The sequence below is a fragment of the Folsomia candida genome, unplaced genomic scaffold (assembly GCF_002217175.1).
Source record: "Folsomia candida strain VU population unplaced genomic scaffold, ASM221717v1 Fcan01_Sc005, whole genome shotgun sequence".
Lineage (NCBI taxonomy): Eukaryota > Metazoa > Arthropoda > Collembola > Entomobryomorpha > Isotomidae > Folsomia > Folsomia candida.
In genome coordinates, this window is record NW_019091197.1 from 3,539,564 (window position 1) to 3,562,869 (window position 23,306).

At 37.0% G+C, this 23,306-nt stretch overlaps 1 protein-coding gene across 1 annotated transcript; it reads left to right on the top strand.

Annotated features, from left to right (window-relative positions):
- Nucleotides 1–2,335: 2,335 nt before the first annotated feature.
- LOC110850338 lies at nt 2,336–5,386 on the top strand. The gene is made up of 9 exons (XM_022097771.2): nt 2,336–2,486; nt 3,036–3,158; nt 3,217–3,447; nt 3,777–3,868; nt 3,938–4,070; nt 4,126–4,284; nt 4,345–4,360; nt 4,711–4,862; nt 4,936–5,386. Exons 1-9 carry the CDS (start codon nt 2,408–2,410, stop codon nt 5,118–5,120), a joined length of 1,170 nt encoding a protein of 389 aa, XP_021953463.1. The 5' UTR covers nt 2,336–2,407; the 3' UTR covers nt 5,121–5,386.
- Nucleotides 5,387–23,306: the final 17,920 nt, after the last annotated feature.

Here is a 23,306-nt window from a genome sequence, read left to right on the forward strand (position 1 = left end):
TGTGAGCGGGATCCTACCGTTTCTATCGACTTTATTCGAAGTGTCGCCAAGTGTAAGGGGCTTATCGAAATTGCCCGGGATTAGATGGATTCTAACGATGTGGATGATAATCTCTCTCATATTTAGCAGCGAGTATAAGGGATTTTTGACAAATGAGGTGATAACCCCGATTGACAATAATCCCCCAGAAACGTGGGGCCAGTTACTGATGGAAAGTTCGCTGGAGATCTATTCCGTCTCGGATGGACGTCTCTTGTATCCGACGAGAAATCTTGTGCTACCCAAAGCGCGTTCTCCTTATGAACAAGCAATTTGCGACGAGATAAGTTATTCGGTGATGAACGAGACGATAAGATGTGGGCTCAGGTTGTGGGAAAACGATAGATGTAGCTATGATTATGGAGAGGAAGGAAATAAAGGATGTGTTAAAAGGGATACGAGTTTTATCAAGAAGTTTGGGATGTACACGATTGCGGCGTCGAGAAATAGGTAAACGAGTTTGTGTAATATTTTTTATGAATTTCCTTTTCATCTGTGCTATACATGTGTTAATTGTAAAAATGATAACTTAATGATCCAATGGTTTTTGTAACGAGAGCGACATATTGCGTACATTTTGAGGAATTTTATAATTTAATATGTAAATTTGCATATTTAAAATTTTTCATATGTAAAATTTGGTACAACAATTACTCGATTTGGGATATTAAAGTGAAAATCTTCAAAAGTGTAACGCGCCACCTCTGGAAAACGTTTTCATGCAAAAAATATATTTTTTGCGAATAAGTTTTCCGAAATTGCACATGACACAATATACAAATATTATTATTTTTCTTTTTTGCAGAATTATTGATGTCGATGATCTAAATCCGAGTGCATCAATGTATAATTATGCCGACGTGTATCGAGTGTTAGAAATGTGCAACGGCTCCGCAATTGCAGACACGGAAGAAAATTACTTTCTCTATTTGGAAAAACTGCTGCCGGCACGATCGCGGAAAAAGTTGTACAAGTTTGTGAGATCGAAGGACACTTTGGCCCCGATGAATACCCTGCTTCAATTTCATGCAGAGACAAACCCAATCGCAACGATGAGATTGATGGGAACACTGGAATCGGGAATTTATAACTTTCTGAGGAAATTGTTCGTTTTTTCGAGAGCCCTTCCCGGACTAAGGATTGAGGGAGCGGTAGAGTTTACAGCGTTGAAGTTAAGATCGAATATAATTACGGTATTTGTAATTTACGGGGGAGGAATTATTTCGGCAGGAGTATGTCTGATGATGGAATTATTAAAGTAAATAAATGGAATATACATATACATATGTACATTTAAAGCTAGTTGCGTATTAAATTTCACGCGAAATTCTATTTTTCTGGAGCGAATCCATAGATTGTGAAAAAACATAAATTTACATAATTTACGGAAGTCGATGAAGAAAAGGTGGAAAAATATGTCTAAAAAATGAGCAAGCAAATCTGCATAATATTGTTTGGGCTTCAACGCCTTTTGCGTTGTCATCCACGCAACGCCTTTTGTGTGGTCAAAATTTAATTTATTAACGTACGAGTTGAATTCTTAAATTAATTGTTACTGTGACAAAAATAACAATCAAATCTAAAGAAATCTAAGATTAGATTAAATATATAAATATATAATTTTATATTATTACGAATTTATTAATTAATACACATCTGCAATTAGCCACATTTCGGTTTGTAATGGCGAAGTTAAGCTATTTTCAGGAATTAATTACAGATTATTACATATACCTATGTTTATTTTCTACTTGCTTTTCTTCATTTATTTGCACGAAATTGAGGTTTTAGAGTTTTGGAAAGATAAACAATGATCTGTAAATCTTTGCGCAATTAAACTCGCATCATCAAAGTTCTATAGGGCAATTGGAAATTTGCATGGTCAATAATTGAAGAATTACACTCTCCAAAAAGTAACTAGATTATCGCACGAAAGGTACATTTGAAATCGAATACGTAAATATTACGACGCTAACTATTTAATAACAGTGCAGTAGCACTAACCTCATGCACGACGAGACAAACCTAACTAAATAATTACAATGTTGAATTTTGCCAATAAATAAATTATATCATAAAGGTGAGAGTGGTAAGAAAACCGGCTGCTTTGCATGTTACAAATCTCACGAAGGAAAATAGGAGGTACCACCATGATGCCTCATCTTTGACAATTGTTTATCATCATTGAGAAATGAAAGTGAAATCTTGCATGGTCAAGTTCAATTTTGCATATTTGTTGAAATATTATGCCACTTATTAATACATTTTTAATCCATATCAATACATCATTCGTAATGGTGCAATGTGACGTAAAGGTCGCAATTTTTTACTCCGGTACAAATTTCCTATTTAAATTTAAAACAAAAACATGTTGAGCAATAAGTTAAAAATAAGTTATTTTTGTATTTTAATATTTATACCGTGGACTCGATCCATTAAAAGATTAGGTGAGTTATTTATAGTTGCAAGTGTTACATTAGAAAGTATAATTACCCAGTTGCCAGTAGTCGTTATGTATGTAAGCATGTAGTTTATGGTGTGGTAAGACTACTTTTTGTTAAAAAATGCAGACAAAAGTCCGTAGATTTTTTATATTTCTGCCAGATAAATTATCTGAGATAACCTCCCGTTATTTTGTCTCAGTTTTTTTGAACAAACAGTACATAATAGCACAGCCAGACCAGAAGTGGTGGTACATGCAGCAAAGCGTTGCTGACTAAAATGTAGTGGCTTTTAATGAAGAAATTCACTTGGATATTTTAAAAGATAAAACAAGATTTATGAAAAAAGTAAATTCATGAAGTTGTGCCATGTATGTATGTAAACTCCATGAAATTCATAAACTTCACAATGTAGGTACACCGCCGTACACAGTTAAAAATGATTACGACATAATTAATTATAAAATCAGATCGCAAATTACATAATTACGAACACCTTATTGAATTGATTTAATATTTATTTTTTTGTATCACTAAATGTATTTTAAATTTCAGGTGGATTAAATGTGAATAAAAAGCTAGTAACTTTGTCCGGATTTTCCAGCGGGGGAACTTTCGCTCAACAATTGTACATTTCCCATTCGTCCATGTTTTCAGGGATTGGTGTATTTTCTCACAGTAAGATTACCCCAAATTCTTGTTCTCTTATTACCGTAATTAACTTTAATTTTGTCAGCGTTTTACCGATGCGGACCAGGAAATGGGGTTCTTGCGGATTATGACGCCACCTGCACAAAAACGGTAGACCAGAGAAATCCACGGCCTAAGGTGGAGTACCACCCGAGTAATGCGGTTGTCGATATTCACGCATATTTTTATCGAGGTCTGATCGACAATCCGTACGTGCACATTGCTCGGAAACCTCTATATGTGTTCGCGGGGACGAAGAATTATCTTTTTACGACAGGTTTGGGGATATTTAATTTTTTTCGCTGTAAAATAGTTCGGTAATAAACGTTATTACCAAGAGTGACAAATGAATCATATTGGGTAATGAAGCCAGTTTGGTTTTAATATTTCTACTCGTGATAATAAAAATGTGAGGGTAAATTAAGGTTTCGATTTATGCTAAATTATGACCAAGCAAGTGTTTCACTATTACCAAATTGATTACACATAGTCACATATCTATTACCGCCCGGTAATAGATATGTGCATAAATTGCTACCATAGGCATTTACATACTTTTCGTATCAAATTATAAATATTATGGACGTAACTTTAATTCTATTTTAGATATGAGCTTACGGATATTGCACGTTTTTAAGCCCTTCATTAAAGACAAGAAGGCTATCAGAGTGCGTGTAGAGGCGGCAAATTTGACCTTGGTGAATGAAATGATTTAGTAATTTAAACGTTTTCTGATTTTGTAACATTATTTGCTCTCTTTAATGCAGCCGACTAATCGAAAAGATCTCCCAGGATGCAGTGAACCTACGAATACCATTCAAATTTCAAATTGCGGATTCAGCGGGGCACTGGACGCTTTAACATTTATTTTGGGGCATGATTTAATTAGACCGCCGACGGGTAAGCCATTGAAGCAATTGTGACGATTGGAATTTACAACCGTGTCGATTTTTAGCTGATGTGAAACTGAACAAATTGCTGGAATTTGATCAGACCGATTTCTACGGGGAGGACGATGACAAAAGGAACGATATGGATTCGGTTGGATATTTTTATATTCCGCGGGTTTGCTATGGTAACAAAGTCGAATGTCTGCTGCACATCTACTTTCACGGTACAAAGCATAAAATTACAAAATGATTTATACTTGAGCTAAATAAAAAAAACCTTACAGGTTGCATGACGGGAAGGTAAGAAATACGCATTAATGCCCCATTTCACAATTCCTGTGTGGTCTGTTTTTTAATTGGCGTCAATCATGTGCCATGAAAAGCTTACATACTTAGCAAGAAAAAGTGTTATGCGAGTTAACCGTTTTGAGTAGAAATATTATATTCATGTGGTCGATGCAGTTTTCATAAAAAATAGCGAAATGTGCAATTTGATGTTATAAGTAAGTTTACTCGGTTTTTGTAAAATTTTCAACACTAGGCCAGTAATTTAGCTACACAGTAGAGACAAATGTTGTCACCAGTCCAAAATTGAGCAGTGATCAGTTTGATGCGCTATATTTATAAACTATTAATTATTCTTTGAACAGGGAATTTGTCGGCCCTTACCACATTTTAAACAGTGGATTCTTACAAGTCGCAGAGATGAATGGGATTATCATGATCTTCCCGCAGGCAGTGTCCAGCAAGGAAAATATGATCGGTTGCTGGGATACGTTCGGTGTGACAGGAGAACTTTACGGTATTTTAGTTACAAGTGACAATTTGAATTATATAATTGAAAATATTAAAACTTAATTATTTCTATTTTACAGCGACAAGAGAAGGTGCACAGGTATCCGTGGTCAAGAACATGTTGGATAAAATTTTGAGCAAAGAATTTCCTAACTTTGGCCCACCTCCAAGAAGGCGACAGCAGCAATCAAATGCCCCATCGCTTTCCAATATTTTTAAACGCTTTACAACTATACCGAAGTTTAACGTAATTATTAAAAAATGATTTGGTTGAGTTATCAAAAATGTGAGTGTCCGTGATTGCCACAGATACATATAATACACACGTACATGTGTGTGTAACATTTATGAATCCTTGAAGTTTTTATCCCTATGGAGTACTGCAATTACAGATGGACATAAAACTTTTACGTCTGTATACCATATGTATTTAAAACAATTCTAGATATTTGTACTTGGACTGAGGATGAGTCGTTTTAGAGTAAAAAAAATGTATTGCTTTACATCAAGGAAGCATTTGTTTTATGTTCATTTGTTTCTTTTCGTTTTTTTCGGTCTTCTGGTTTTAACGTGCTCAAGATCTCTTGCTACAGTTAAAAAACACAATTTATCATCACATGATAAAGCAAATGCGATTTTGGCAAAGTCTAGATTTTATATGAAAGCAAGTAACGAGATGAAATATGTGACTCACATATTTCATCTCGTTACTTGCTTCGTCTCACGTGATGTGTCTCACATCATGTGAAGGGTACGTTCGATGAAATCGATTTGTATTCATGGTGAAATAATGGGGCTTAAATTGGTCAAGTGTGATAAATAGATCGAGCAGAACGGAATATTTTTCAGCCATGTTATATTAAATGCTGACTGCTCTCATAACCTGGAAAAGGAGGTAGATTATTTTTTTCTAACTTGTGATTTCTTTAACCTGACTGAAGGTAAATTTGCGTGCCGGTAATATTTATTAAATAATTGCAAAATAACGGCTTTCGCGTTCCAAAAATATTTATTTCCTTACTGCAAAATTATTCTCTTTGTGAAGGGGGCAGGTGTTGTCCAGAAAGTTAAATAAATATTCCGGAAATGAATTCCTCGCACTTCATAACAGTTGCAACTACATGAACGTTAATTCCAAATTCGCGTTATTACAGCTCTGCAGTACATTATTAGTAGTAATTTCAATATTATATTTTTATATTCGCCTTCATGTGTAGCTTTAATTTGGTGTATAGCAAGTACTGTAGGAATCCCGACGCTAATTTATATGTACAGTGGGGAGCAAATTAAATTGTACGGTAGAAAAACTGTTCTATCTCGCATATTGATTAAGATAAGGGCTTGAAAATTTGCAAGGTAGTACCCCAGAAAGATTGTCGTTGGATGCCGTTCCTGTTTTGAAAAATCTCAAAAAGGTCAACGGTAACAATTTTTTACCCAAAACCTCATTTTTCAACTCTTACAGTGATTTTTTTCCTTGGAGGCTTTATTTTTTAATCGATAGCTCAACTCAATGTGAACATTTTGATATCTTGTTCAGTTCTCTACGATTTTTTTGAAGAAAGTTATGCATTTTTTAAAAAAGTGAATTTTGCGGATTTTACCAAATTCTCCCATAAGCGCAATGTTAAACTTTTCAAAATTCACTTTTTTAAAAAATGCATAACTTTCTTCAAAAAAATCGTAGAGAACTGAACAAGATATCAAAATGTTCACATTGAGTTGAGCTATCGATTAAAAAATAAAGCCTCCAAGGAAAACAATCACTGTAAGAGTTGAAAAATGAGGTTTTGGGTAAAAAATTGTGACCTTTGACCTTTTCGAGATTTTTCAAAAACAGGAACGGCATCCAACGACAATCTTTCTGGGGTACTAGTTTGCAAATTTTCAAGCCCTTATCTTCATCAATATTCGAGATAGAATAGTTTTTCTATCGTACAATTTAATTTGCTCCCCACTGTATGTACGAGTGCACAGATACATAGTTCCTATATAAATATATCGTTACGACATTTCCTACATAGTATAGTATACTAGTTTATGAGCCAATTTATAATGATTTGATATCTGTTGACACTTGAATAAACGATAACTTAACTTGACTTTAAGTGAAATGTATACAGTTTTTTTAACTGGGAAAAATGAATTCACGATTTGATCATGACAAAATTTTGTCACTGATACAGGCAAAAGGAAATACCTACTTACATAATAGTAGATTTCTAAACAAATCACTGGTACTAAGAGTTTAGAAGTTAAATATTATTACAGAATGTTGGAATTAGATAGATTAGGTAATTCTAATTTACAAGTGACCTTGGAAAAGCTAATACATAACTACACTTGTTAGACTACATTTGTCAATCTAATTAGACCATAATTCAAGTTGGCAGTTTTCGAAAAATTTCTATACACCTACATACAAATGTATGTCACATACATAACATAAAGGTTTCGATAGAATTTACCACTTACCTAATAAGATTTAAGTGTATGCTTAAAACTATATAACATGACAAAATTTTGCTTGAACTATTACAATTACAATTAATGCAATTTTCAACCGTGCTTATTAGTTTCTCATATATTTTAACCAGACCCGTTAGACCTTTGGGGAGAATTTAGTTATATTATTTTTAACCTGAAATAAAATTAGGTATTTAATGCTCATAGTTCAGTATAGAGGAAGGCCAAGTGTACTGTACAAATCTTTTTCGCATCGATGTCACCGAATTTAATAAACAAAACTCCAAATTTAATTTTGGGAGAAAGGATTGATATGACATAGCTATTTTTGAACTATGTGCAACCACTCCCCCTTTAAAAATTGGGGAATAAAATCGGGAAAAATGAGAAATCAAATGTACCTTTGGTACAATAAGAATAAGACCTCAACTTGCATTTGACATTTTACTTCCCCCTTGAAAACGAACATTTTGATGCATCAAAAGTTTCAAAATTCGAAAATTGGCGGTTTTTTTACGCACGCACGAATCATTAAAAAACGCATGGTACCAGCCATTCACTTCGGACAACCTGATGCCAGATTTTTCTCCTTGAGAAGAGCTACATTTTCAGCTTTTGTCGTCCGAAGGGAAACGCTGGTACCATGAGAAATTTGAGGTCAAAGTTTCTGAGGGAGGGACTTATTTTGCAAGAGCCGTAACAAACTCTAGGTACTAATGAGATATGTAAGTCAATTACCCAACTTACTAAAATTTGTGATATTTTAATTACCTAATCACCCCAAATTTAAAACTTAAGTTTTTTTGAATTTATACGAACGTGTGTTTCGTGAATTTATACGGCAGTGCCATACGGCACTGTCACAACGACAGCCAGCGGTGGTGGTGGATACCCACCAGAATCCGATTCTCACTCTGTCTCATGCTAAATATGGAAACGAGTTTTGTAGTACACTTGGGCTGGCTCAGTTCTATAACTATTTACCAAGGATAAGTGGAACCGACGAATTGCTACAAATTAAAACATTTCGACATTTTGTATAATAATGAGATAATTCAAATGAATGTCTTTCCTACTTTTTCATAGTTGCACATGATTACGGTATAAAATTTACGACTATAAAAACAAAATTCCTTGGACAAATTCGAAGCTGTATTTTGCAGGACCAGAAAACGCATAATATTTTGTGTCGTCTTACGACAACTTTTTAATTGAAAGGCTACGTCTTAAAATAAATATCTATTCGAAAGAGAAAATAATCTCTTAAAATGATTGTTTCACGATTAATGTGGTCTTCTCTTGATTTATGTTCAAAATACTACGCCCACTTCTGGCCCCACCCGTTCGATTGGAATCCGTTGAAAAAGAAATTTGTTGCAAATCCAAAATCCCCAAAGTTGTATTTTTATTTTTTATCGATGGCGGCACTTGGATTGGTACCTGTCACCTTTTTGACACTACTGTCTGCCTACGTTTTTGGTTTTAGTAAAGGGAATCCAACTTTCCTTGAAATACTAGCAAATTTAAACATTTTACTGTTAGTAACGCTAACATTGGTCACGGAATTGTCGTTTGCGACATATGCCGATGAATTGGAACTTTGCAGTAACTACTTGGTCAGTCTGCAAGCCACAGTTCCATCATGTAAGTTCACTTGTGGTATCGCAAATATCTAATTACTGAGCTTCATAGTTTGCAAAAGCAGGTCGAAATGGTTTATACAAATTCATATTACGTTAGCCACATGAGTTAGGGCAGTCCAGGGCATAAAATTACGGCCGAGGGTTTTTACTTCTCGTAAGATGAGACATGTTGAGTGAGGCGGGGCTGGCTTTACCTCACTCACCATGTCTCATCTTACGAGAAATAAAAACCCTTGACCGTAATTTTGCTCCTTGAACGAGTTCCTCCTTGGCATCCAACCGTGCACGACGTGTCTCTCTCTCGCTCTGCAACTGGATCCTCTTCCATCTGGGTCGCGGGTGTGCCAGGTCTAGTAAAGTGTGTCCCAAGGCCATTTCACCATGTGAGCCTCGTCCACTCACACCCCCCATCTGCGTGCCTGGTAACACCCCCTGCCACACCCGTCCCAGCAACGACAAGCTGAGCCATCAGGCGAAGACGGATCTCGCCGGACTCAGTGCACGGGAGGATCTACGCCAGGAGGACTCCCCCAGGTAGGTCATTGTTTGATATGTCGGGGTGGTGACAATGGGGGGTGGTTGGTGGAAAAGTGGGAGCGGGATCGTGCATGGCGGTGGGCAGCGTAGTCGGGGCTACGGGGGTCCCATGACCCGGTTGTGCTGTAAGGGATGAAGGGGCAAGTGAGTAGTGTCGATCGGCCCCGGCTGAGGCCATATGGGGACACTTAGCCCGAACCCGAAAGGGGGCTAGGGTATTTTGTGGTCCGTGGACGCCCCGCCCAACAACCTTCATTCGTCTTGCTTCCGCCTTCACGGTGCCGTCCTCATTTGGATATCACCACTCTCCCGTGAGATCTGCCTATGATCTCTATCACTCATTTGTCCTACCTGGGTGTCTCTGTAGTCAGAGCCGAATGGACCTCTGGGCCACATTCCCAGAGGTGATGGTGGTTTTCCTAGCTCTTTATCTTAGCTAGGTTTTCCCACTATTCCTCTGACTACTTTCTACATTACATTTACGATTACATTCACATTTACATATCTAACTCTGTAATATTTAATGTTGATGAGGGCTGCTGGCCATATATCAATAAATACTATACTATACTATATAATTTTGCTCCTTGAACTGCTCTAACGCAGATGGCTACCGTAAGACCGTAATATGAATTTGTATAAACCATTTCGACCCGCTTTTGTAATCTTTGAAGCTCAGTAATTAGATATTTCCGGGTTGTAGGGTTTTATGTAGTGTTCCACTTTTGACTGCGTGCCTTACATATGTATATTTATGTCTTGTCTCAGGTGTGCCTTGTCGAACCGTAAAATGGGATCAGTTGGGAATATTTGGACACATTATACTAATCGTGCACACAGCAACTCCTTGGTTATGCATGGTATTCGTCCTTGCTGTAGACATTAAGTTGGATCCTATATTTTTAAACATAAAATATTCTATGCCCACGTACTGGAATCAATCTTTGATGCAGTTATACTATTTGATTCGCCCCTTTTGCGTCATTCCATTGACACAGATTTGTCGCAGTATGTGTTTCCTAATCCTCGGGGGTACAATAATTGGTCATTTATACTTAAGCTGTTTCGAAAATGTTGACAGAACAGCTTTTCGAGTAGCGAGAAATTTTCGCCCTCAGATTGAGAAATATTTTCGAGGTTACAATTCCTTGAGAATTTTCGCTGTAATTTTATCCAGAGGATTTGGTGGGATAATATTCTTCGCATTGACGACGGTTTTCATCCTCACTGTAGTTTGCAATTTCGCCTGTATCCGATTAAGGAACGAAATTCCGATGATGACATACATATTTTTCCTATCAACGGGAATACTTCCTCCAATAACGATCATGGTCATGTTGTCATTTCTTGTCGCTATCAATAATACAACAAGGGGGATTTTGGAAAAGTGTAAATTCTATATGAACACAAATAACGATAAGAAATATATGAGACGCAGGCTACGTTCGATACAATCGGTCTGCATACATGGCGAAATAATAGGGATTAAATTGTTCAAGCGTAATAGATCGAACAGGACGGAATATTTTTCGATGATGTTAAATTATACCGTGACTGCTCTCATGACTTAAGGAAGTAAATAAAATAGCCTACTTAGCCATGTACGAAGGTGAATTTATAAAGGAATACAGTTTTTGTTGTGTTTTGAACATGATTTGTTTTTCGTAAATTTATTGTCCTGATACTATACATATTTTGAGTTGAAGTTGAAATTATCCGTTTACTTAATTCCGCCGCAATTAGATGAGAATATAAATTAGGGGGTCTGCCATTCCCGGCGAAGTTTCCTAAAAAGCTACTGCGTACCGTTTTTCGAAAAAAACTACTCCCTGGCAAGTCTAGAAATCCTCCGACCAAAACTAAAGTTGAAAAGTTGCTAAAGCATGCGAGCTACATGTGAGTTGGGTCTTGGGTCGTCAAGATGAAACGTTAAAAAAAAGCCAAGAAAAAGACCAAAGTTCATACGTAAAATAATTTGATCTCGAAGATTTCTCTAAAAACGACCCAGGACGCATGCATATTTTAAAAAAACTAGCAATTCCAATCATCCTTAATTAGTATGTACCTACATAGACACCCATGCAAATTCATAATGCCAGTCCGTTGATTCTTTATGGATTTGGATTACAAAAACATAAGCTTCATCGCAGACGAGCTGCATTTTTTTAGTGCTGTTTTGGAAAATTCGTCAGGAGTTTAAGAAGGTTACCTCAAGATATAGGTATGTATAAGAAAAGTAATTTCGCGGAAATGAAGATGTGGACTGCTTAGCCAGAGCCTCTGGCCCAGAGGTCTGGGAACACATTAGCGAAGCAAATTCGTCGACGTCGAAAGCGGTTTTAAAACCAATTTTTAGGACTGTTAAAATAGTATAAATAACCCTTAGTATGCCACCTACATATATATACATAAGCTCAATACTTAATTCGTGGTTATTCTTAATAATTGCATTAAATATACATCTAAAACAAACAAGTAAACATTTTGCCTTGACAAGTGCCACTCTTAAAAATAATGCTACCCTTTTGAAAAGTAAATTCACTCTCAATTCTAAATTATGTAAACTACACTACATACATAAATCCCGAAGCAGACTTTGGTGTTTATCAAGTTAACGTTACTCTGGAATCAGTATAGGTAATTTACTTAATTTATAATTGAGAGCTTACTTACTTCTCAAAGGGTAAAATTACTTTTCAGAGTGTGGCTCTGCTAATTTTTTGGGTCAACTAATCCAAACCAATAACGATTTTAGGGTGGAGTTGCCCCAATTTAGTTTAAGCCTTAAATTAAAAACTCACATTTATATAAGTGCCAAGGATACCTAGAAAGTATGTATGGAGTTGGCGTTGTCTCGTATTAACCACCCCAATTAAGAGAAATCAAAACAGGTCATAATTTCATGTTATCTCATAAGGTATTTCGAATGAAAAATCTATCCTAATTTTTACATTGCATGATTACGATTTAAGAAACAATGGTACATTTAAGAATTGAATAATAAAATTTTTTGCACATATTGAACGAAAAGTTCCAGAAACATTTTACGGGACAAATAAATAATTCAAATCAAATTTGTTTGTGGTATTATAATAACTAAATATTCATTCAAACGTCGACGACGCGGTGAAAATAATCTAAAAAAAATGATTCTTACACCTATAATGTGGTCTTCCCTTAATTTATTTTCAAAATATTACGCCCACTTCTGGCCGCACCCATTCGAGTGGAGTCCTGGGAGACAGCAATTTATTGCAAATCCGAAATCTACAAAGTTATTTTTTTATTTTATGCTCATAACGATTCTGAGCTTCGGACCTATCAACTGCATAATACTATTGGCTGCTCACTCGTCTGGTTTCAGCAAGCTGGCCTTCTTCGAACTACTATTAACCATCGTTTTATTCTTCCTGGAAACTTTTACACTGGTCACAGAATTGTCGTTTTCAGTCTATGCCGAGGATTTGGTACTTTTCAGCAACTACTTGATACGACTAGACGCCCAAGTTCAACCACGTAAGTTCAAAGCTACGTAATATACACTCTTAGAAATCTAGCATTAAAATAATATCGAGTTGTATTTATATATGACTCTACCAAAGTGGTATTGAAAAGCAATAGCTCGGTATTTCAGTTTTGTCATATTGGTAGCCAATTTTCTCGGTCCGGTATACAAAATTTTCATACCAACGAGTAGCAATTATAATACTGACAATTCAATACCTGCGTGACTATACCATAGATCGGATATTTTGCGTACTCCGGCCTCCGCGTACTCAGTACTCCGGAAAAAGTCGCGCACTCCGGCCTCCGGAGGCCGGAGTACTCCTATCTATGGACTATACTGGATTTCTAGCAGTATGCTTTGCTTAAAACTTACTTATCTAATCGTAAGTGTGTAGCTGTTTGGTCGGTGGCACGACATCTTCTCTTGTGGAAAAAAGGAGGTGCCCATGGCAATCCATTCTGTGCTTGGGGTGACCTTCGTCGTCCCAAGTTACGACTGGAAGACTACATTTTTTCTTTAAGCACTAGATACTACGGGCAATTTCCTTTTTTTGCGTAAAGTGTCCCGGTTTTAGTCAGGACAATTATAGTCACCATAGGGAGTTAGACTACTCTAACTAAATGCATTTCATATTTTGCACGATATAGGTATGTGTACTTATCTATATATATATATTATCTCAGGTGCGCCTTTAAGCCATCCCACCATCATTACGGATCACCTGGGAATATTTGGACACCTCGTACTAATCGTGTACACAGCAACTCCTTGGTTTTCAATGCTATTCGTCCTTGTTCTCGATATTAAGTTGGATCACGTATTTTTAATGATAAACCATTGCTCGCCTAAATATTGGAATCGATCCTTGATGCAAGTATATTTTATTTTTCGGCCCGGATTTATCATTCCATTGATACAAATAGGCCGCACGTCGTGTTTCCTTATTCTCGAAGGGATAATAACTGTTCATTTAACTCTAAACTGTTTTAACCACGTGAACAATACGGCTTTTCGAGTAGCAAGCCATTTTCGGCGGCGAGTTGAAATTTACTTTAGGAGTTACAGTGCCTTAAGAATTTGCACTACTGCAACATCCAAAATATTCGGCGGGATAATATTCTTCTCATTGACGACAGTTTTCGTTCTCACCGTGGCAGCCGATTTTACTTTGGTCCGATTACGAAACAAAATTCCGATGTCAATCTACATATTTTTCGTCGCGACTGGACTATTTTCCCCAACAACGATCAAAGTCGTGTTGTCATTTCTGGTCGCCATCAATGATACAACAAATGGGACCTTGACAAAGTGTAAATTCCATTTGAACAGGAGTAACGAGAGGAAATATGTGAGACGAAGGGTACGTTCGATGAAAACGATTTGTTTTCATGGTGAAATCATGGGGCTTAAATTGTTCAAGTGTGATAGATCGAGCAGGACGGAATATTTTTCGATGATGTTAAATTATACCGTGACAACTTTGATAACATGGAAAAAAGTTTAGAAAATGATTGGTTACAATAGAAAATAAAGTAATAATACAAAATTTATATTTATATACATACATAGCTTTACTCAAGATTGCAATTTTTCTTTGAGTTTCGATGTCAGACATATTAGTTTACTACTAATATAGTTCATTAAAATGTAATTATTATATTTAGTGTAAGTAGTTCAATACAGAGGTCGACGCCGCCGATCGTACGCCGCCGAAAGCCGGTAGCATTTTACGCGGCGCCGCCGCCGCCGAAAAGTCACCAAAAACTGGCGCCTCCGCCGCCGAAAACTTATCGGCGTCGACCTCTGGTTCAATACTAATATATATATCCAGTACTAATAATTGACTACATTTCTATGCACTTAGGTATACAGAATATGCGTAATATATAATTAGGGTGACCATCCGTCCCGGTTTAGCCGGGACATGTCCCGCTTTTCAAACCCTGTCCCGGCGTCCCGAAAATGTCCCGGTTTTGATAAAGTGTCCCGGTTTTTTAAATCGTCGAGAAAAATTAAATTATTTCAGTTTTTCGCCAAAATATTGATGAAAAAGTACATTTTAGTACATAAATACTAGTAACATGCATGCAATATTTACTTAATTTCCTCTCCTGGCTCATTCTCAAAATTCGGTGATATCTGAATCGCCAAGCACTAGATATTATGGCAAATTTTTTCGCCAAGCACTAGATATTATGGCAAATTTTTTCGCCAAGCACTAGGTATTATGGCAAATTTTTTCGCCAAGCACTAGATATTATGGCAAATTTTTTCGCCAAGCACTAGATATTATGGCAAATTTTTTCGCCAAGCACTGGATATTATGGAAAAAAATTTCGGCCAAAAAATGTCCCGGTTTTAGTCAGGACAAATATGGTCACCCTATATATAATGACAGACACTGGTTGAAACTAACAAATACATAAAAATTTTGCTTGGGCTATTGCAATTGCATACAATTTATGTAACTTATAGCTGTGCTTATTCGTTGCTCACATTTTTCAGACTTATTTGGATATTAAATATTTTAACCCTGGAAGTAGAACTATTTACAAAATGCTCATAATTCAGTCCAAATGCCAGGGTAAACGGAAACTAATGTTGTTCTGCATTACTACGAATTAAAACAGGTCGCAATTTCGTGTAATTTCATGGGATAATTTGAATGAAAGTATTTTCCATTTTCGTAATTATGATTAAGGTACCTGAGTGACCATTTAGGACTAGCATAATATTCGAGGACACATGTCTAAAAAATCTACGGGGCAAGAAGACACAAGGTAAATAAACCCACAGCAGCTTTTTCTTCGAAAATGCTGACTCAAGAATAAATATTTGCTCATAGGGGAAACTAAGTTCCAAAAATGATTATTACACGATTAATGTGGTCTTCTCTTGATTTATGTTCAAAATACATGGCCCACTTCTGGCCACACCCGTTAGAGTGGAATTCGTTAAGGAAGAAATTTGTTGCAAATCCTAAATCGACAAAGTTGATTTTCTATTTTTTATCCATGGCGATGCTCGGATCGGTACCTGTCGCCCATTTAACACTACTGGCTGCCCATATTTCCGGTTTCAGTAGTCCAACCTTCCTCGAAATACTAATAAATGTCAACATTTTCTTGCTTGTAACGGTAACATTGGTCACGGAATTGTCGTTTGCGACATATGCCGAAGAATTGGGACTTTGCAGTAACTACCTGATCAGACTGCAGGCCACAGTTCAATCATGTAAGTTCACAAGTAGCGTCGCAAATATGTAACCACAGAACTTTGCAGGTGACAGGTTAATAATATTTTCCGTACGAGGTTTTATCCTTAACATAATACTTGCTTGTATAACAACCACCTTGGTCTGACGGAGAGTTAAATGCAGTGCCGTATTTGACCTTGGTCCGGCCTAGAGAGTAAGACTCTCGTCCGGCCTTTTTCGGCTAAATTGCCAGAATTAGCAGTCAGTGAATTTCTTTCGTGTCTTATACTTAGATTACATACTAAGAAACACTTCGACTACTCATTTATTAAGTAGCTTCAGCTACTTTATGTGAAGACTTTGTCTGTCTGTCTGTCTGTCTGTCTGTCTGTCTGTCTGTCTGTCCGTCTGTCTGTCAGCAGGATATCAGGAGAACGGATCGAGATAATCGAAATCGGTTTTCGCCATCATACATAGGACCCCAGGGGGTGGATCCTATCAACTTTTGGGGGCAACCGGACCACACCCCCTTTGGCGACAGGGGGTGTGGTCGGGGCAAAATGAGATTTTTAGTGCAATTTAATCTATAGGTGAAATAGAGTAAAATTATGTGTTCCGGAGTTGTGCCACACCCCCTCGTCGCCAGGGGGTGTGGTCGGGGCAAAATGAGATTTTTAGTGCAATTTAATCTATAGGTGAAATAGAGTAAAATTATGTGTTCCCGAGTTGTTCCACACCCCCTCGTCGCCAGGGGGTGTGGTCGGGGCAAAATGAGATTTTTACAAAAAATTAATCTATAGGTGAAATAGAGTGAAATTAAGTGTTCCCGAGTTGTGGTGGGACCGTTTGGGGTGAAGTACGTCTGAAGCTACTTCCGTATGCGCGTTTGCGACGGTTTATTGTGTTTTGCATACGTTTATAGGTTGAAGACAGAAATTAAATGAACATAACAGCACAGTTGAGCACAGGGATTAGTTTGTGTTTGAAAATTTTATACAAAAATTACTGCATCATACTTACCAATATTCAGAATTGCACATTTCTGCATTTTGCTACAGCGAAATCATCAATTATGTTATTGAAGGACATATCCTTAACATAGTTGTGTTCTATAAAAATAATTGAAAGGTCAGTTAATCTTTCTTGTCCCATTGACGACCGCAAATAATTATTGATTATCTTAAGCTTAGAAAAGCTTCTCTCGTTCGTTACGACGGTTACTGGTAGAGTCAAGAATATTCGTAAAGCCTTATGACAATTTATACATTGTTCTTGGAGTCCATCTGCTGTCAAGCCGTTAAGAATATCCAATGGCATCGTTTTTTGCAAAGGTTTGTCGAGAAAAGCCGAGATTTCGCTTTTCAGATGTTCCACTTCTAGCAAAAATGTTTCTCCAACAAAATCATTTTCATATGACTGCACGAGATCCATCACATTTTTCTTCATTTCTTCACTTAAATATGTTTCCAACTTATGTCCCCAAAGAAAACTGAAGTCTGACGCTACTTGTAAAGTTTGAAACCGAGGCGTCGACCTCTGAATCCTTAGACAATCAGCGTCCGCACATGTCTGCGCATTGACTTCAGGACAGACATTTAGCCAACTCGAGCAAAGCCTCGGATACACCACCGAATTCTTCAAGGAGGGCTGAAACGGCGTAATATTTACAAGACGATCTTGCGTTAGATTGAGCTTTAAGGGTGTTCTTTGTGTGTTTCTTAAGAATTGTCCATCGTGATGGGGATGACGAGAAGAACGTGTACGTACAGATTTTGTGTTTGTTCAAGCAATAGCTTAGCAGCGGGCACTCTGTTGACTGCATTGTGACCAACCAGATTCAGGGAATGTGCGGCGCATGGAATAAAAATTGCCTAGGGTTAATTTCCTTGACAAGAGCTTGGACTCCTTTGTACATTCCGGCCATATTTGATCCATTATCGTACCCTTGGCCCCGGCCAGGCCCCGAAATTGGAAAGGGCAACCGGGGCAATTGCCCAGGGCGCCAAATTCTGAAGGTGCTACGAGGCGCCCGAAGATTTTTTGTTTATACATATATTTATATTTGGAAATTCAGACTGGATTTATTACTTACGCCATTAATACACTATCATACAAAATACATTGTGTTGCAATTGATTGCATAAAAAATGAGAATCTAAGGAAATGCGTCCAGGTTTAGTAGCTGCATTTCTACGTTCCAAAAAATGCATTGTTATCTAATAAATATTTCTGAGGGTAATATATGTACAAGAGTTTGTTTTTGTAATATTTTGATTTTTATATTTTCGCTACAATTTGCAGCCTACAAAAATGAGTAGAGAAATTACTTTGTATCCTCAACCTTAATTTTTAAACCAAACAAATTATTTGTCGATATCCAATAGGATTTCATTGTTAATATGACCTATACAATTATGCACGCATAGTTTAAAAAAACTTATAAAATATGATGACAAAGGAAACATTCGAAACGCATCTATAAAACTTAATAAATTACATCACAGGGGCGCCGTCGAGATCTTGCCCCGGTTACCAATTTCCAAGATCAGGCGCTGGCTTCCGGCACATTCCAATATCCAGATCGTCCTTCTTCAAGGTATCCACGATCATCTTTGTCAATTGTTCTCCAGTTTTGCCATCAAAACATATTAAACGGATGAAATTTTCTTCTATGCAGCAGCCATCCTTGGAAATTTTTACGGTGCGAATGATTTCACTAATTTGCTCTCGATGAGCAATATCTGGCGTCGCATCAAACATTATTGAGAAGAATTTTCTAGACTTGATATGCTTGAGAATTTCTCTTCGTATGTTTTCTCCCGCAATTGAGATGAACTCATTTTGAATTGACGGTGACAAATAGCTGGTTCAATTTTTGGATAAATTGTTGACATGAATGGCCAACGCAGGAGAATATTTGCTAAGCAATTCGATCAGCGACAAAAAGTTCCCGGCATCATCGTCCTGAATTTGACTTGACGATCCTCTAAACGCCAGGATATTTTTTGCGAGATACAATATTGCATCAACAATACAAAGAAGAACCTGTTTGTAGTGATGAATGCCTTTTTGCATTTCAGCCGTGGCCAGTTTCTCCAGAGAAATGCTTGACCTCGATGCTTTCTCACTTTGACGCCAACAAATTAAAGCTTGGAAATGCATTTGACTCTCTTCGTGACCTTTTATTCCTCTTGATTGTCGATGAATCCTGAATTCCTAATTCCAAAATTGATCTACGGATATTGTGTTTTTCTTGAGTCAATTCTGGCAAATAACCAGGAGTAATAACAAAACAAGCTGTTTGTTCAGCAGGCCCCGTAATTGGGGGGGAACCGGGGCAATTGCCCAGGGCGCCAAATTTCTGAGGGCGCCGCAAGGCGCCCGAAGGTATATTGCTTTGTAGAAATAGCCTAGTCTCGAAGAAATTAGAGAAACAGTGCAATTATTACACAACAAAAATGTTATAGCTCAAATATGGCGAATATCTAATGGCCCTTTCATCTGAACATCGGGCATGAATCTCACTTGCCACATATTTATTTTCCCTAAATAATTCTCTTTTTCGTCCTATTTTATGAAGGGTTTAATTCGACAACATTTCTTCTTTCAAAGATATTTCTTTAAAAAAATGAAAGTATAACGAAGGTCAACTTTTTTGAGAGATATCTTACTACATAATTGGTCGTTCATCAATAGACTTTAATCATGTCGTGCACTCTTTGTCATCCTTATTTTAGGGTCGGGCATCCTTTTTTGGCAAAGTTTTTGTGTATATTTGAGGGAAGGATTTATTTACGGGCGAAATAAACTACTGTTAATACTACTGTTAACTTTGTTTAATAAAACAAAATAAGAATATCGCCAAAAACGAACATGTGTATTTAATAAAATCTGCTAGGGCGCCAGATTGGTCTTGCCCCGGGAAAAATTTGGCAAGATCGGGCGCTGTTGTCGAAACACTGTACAGTAGCCAATCCCTTGCATACAATTCATTTGGATTGTTTAGATTTGAGCCGATTTTATTGTACTGTGACACATTGAAAGACACGCTGTTATGTTCACCCTGCTTTGGTATTTCTTGAAGTGGTCTGCTTGATATGAGTTGGCTGCTTTCGCCGGATTTTAATGGATTATTCCCGGTGCTCGGATCCGCCGCTATAAATGCATTTTCTGTAATCAATAGTGAATAAAATCAGAGGATCCTTATGAAATTAAAGAGCCACTTATCCGCAATGGCAATGCACCATATTTTTCAAAGACCTCGGCTCCAGAATCAGTCTCTCCTTGATTCTCATGGACCTCGAGAGAGGTATCAGAGGCTGAACTTATTGGAACGTCAGCAGCATCGGGGTCACCACTTTGCCCTTCAGTATCGTTTGAAAGTGTCTCAGATTAAGGTGTTGATGACGAGTCTACTAAAAAATAAGTTCAAGTTCCACTGTCAAAATCATAATTTTAAAATTGATGGAAGAAATCTAACCAAGTTTAAAAAATTTTGCAGCAGCATCAGCTTTGTAGTTTTTTCGTTATTTATTTTTCTTTTCTTCTTCTTGGATGCGCCACTTCTTCTTTCCGTGCAGAAATAAACTTTAGATTGGGAATACTAATTCTACCCGTTTCAGTTTAATCAATAAAAAGCTTGAACATAAACTAATTAAATTAATTAAACTAAAGTTTTACGTTCATTTGGAAACAATCGTCTGGTCAATAGGAATACTGACAATGGAGGTCTCCCAACGTATGCTCACAGATGTGGACGAAATTAGTGTCAATCGATCACAAATATAATTAGTATGAAATTTGCAAGTGGAACTATCTGCCACTGCGCAGGTTTGGGGGAGATATGTAAGTGTAAGTGTAATTTTCTGCGGAGAATTATTTATTGTGACATCGTAAACAATCGGAAGTTCAATTATATCTAGTGTCGACAGCACCTGGCCGGTACGGCCCTTCGGGCCGTACGGCCCTTCGGGCCGTACGGCCTGGAGAGTGCTCTCCACCTAAAACCAGTGCTTCTACGGCCCTGATTACATGCATTTCTTCAAACTGACAAATCAGAATTATGCTTGAGGTATTGCAATTACAATTGTTGTATTGTATTGTAAACCTTTATTCAACTGTCAACAAATATCAGCTAATATAAGCTGGTTTCCAATTCATGACAGAATTGCTATAATTTAAAAGCACTAATCTAGTCGTCTATAATTAATAATAAGTGTAACAATTCTTGTTTCTTGACAAAAGCAATTCTTTACACTGCTGTACGAATTTAGGAAAAGTTACGTTACTTTCCCAGTTACGTGGGAGAGTTACACAATGTATATACAATTACGTATATACATAATATAATTTCCTGTCAGGAATATTGGTTACTCAATCATATTTTAACCAGGTGTATGTATCGGACCTTTGGATGAATTTAGTTATACGGACATAAGTATTTAGTCATATTATTATAGTAACCGGAAAGGAAAATTAACTATGTACATATTTAATCCTCATAAGTGGATAATGCAATGCAGCTCAACTGCCAAGGGTAAGTAAAAACCATGTACATGGAACTAACGCTGTTTTGTATTGTTTCAAATTAAAACATGTCGACATATCGTGGAATTGGATAATTCGAATGAAAGTCTTTCCTAACTTTGCATAGTAATTACGGTAATTGTCTCTACATTTACGACTAGAATGACAGAATCCCTTCGATATATGTATTCAAAAAAGATATATTTTATGGACCAGAAGATAAATACAACTTCGTAGTCTTACTGCAACAATTTATTCGAAAGTTGACGTTTTCCAATAAATATCTGTTCGAGGAAAGAAAGTAATCTGTGAAAATGATTGTTACACGATTACTGTGGTCTTCTCTTGATTTGTGTTCAAAATTCTATGCCCACTTCTGGCCGCACCCATTCGAGTGGAATCCTTCGATAAAGAAATTTGTCACAACTTCAAAATCAACAAAGTTGTTTTTCTATTTTTTATCCATGGCGATCCTCGGATCGGTGCCTGTCGCCGTATTATCTAACACTACTTTCTGCCCACATTTTTGGTTTCAGTACCGGTAATCCAACCTTCCTTGAAGTACTAGCAAATTTAAACATTTTATTGTTGGTAATGCTAACATTGGTCACGGAATTGTCGTTTGCTATCTATGGCGATGAATTGCAATTTGGCGGTAACTACTTGATTACACAGGAACCCAACGTTCAATCATGTAAGTTGACATGCGATATTACAAATAAGTAATACAAAAACTTTATAGATTTATAGGATTTATAGAATTTTACAAAAGTGAATCGAGATCGAGTGCAAACAAATACAGATCTGTGTTACCAGACAATTTCTTGTCAGATTTCTAACATCTTCTATATGAAACTTCATGTCTTAAACCATAGGTCAGCATATTGGCATTGGTTTTTTGAGCTTCGGGAAATGATGCAAGGTCAAATTAAGAGAAACCCCTTTTGTAGTTTTCCAAATGTACATACATATTTATCGCATGTTGCGCTGCATGCACTTCAAAGAAAACTCTGACAAGTGGCACCCCCCGGAATCAGTTTTCATCAAATCCCATCAAATTTTTACTAAATCGTACTACTGTGACTATTTTTTCACCTTGTGTCTTTTAAGTAAAATACTTCTGCAGCAAATTACACAAAAAGTTACTATCGTTTGTTGTCATTAAAAAATTTACAAAAAACACGGTAATTTTAGTGGCTTCACTTTGAGGTAAGGACTTACACACGTACATTTTTAATGTCTTAGGCGTACCTTCTAGAACAAACTGGGATTACTTGGGAATCTTTGGACACATCATACTAATCGTGTACGGGGCGGTTCCTTGGTTATGCGTGGTATTCGTCCTAGCTCTAGACGTTAAGTTGGATCCTATCTTCTTAAACATAAAGTATTGTATGCCCAAGTATTGGAATCGATCCTTGATGCAGACGTACTATTTGATCCGTCCCTTTTGTATAATTCCACTGATACAAATGTGTCGCAGTTTGTCCTTTGTATTCCTCTCAGGGACAATAATCGGTCACTTATACCTATCCCGTTTCGAGAATGTGGACAAAACGGCAGTTCACGTAGGGA

Coding starts and splice junctions, on each gene's coding strand:
- LOC110850338 (XM_022097771.2), top strand. CDS start 2,408: ATGTTGAGCAATAAGTTAAAAATAAGTTATTTTTGTATTTTAATATTT. Junction 3,159..3,216: donor GATTGGTGTATTTTCTCACA/GTAAGATTACCC, acceptor TAATTTTGTCAG/CGTTTTACCGATGCGGACCA. Junction 3,869..3,937: donor AGGCGGCAAATTTGACCTTG/GTGAATGAAATG, acceptor TCTTTAATGCAG/CCGACTAATCGAAAAGATCT.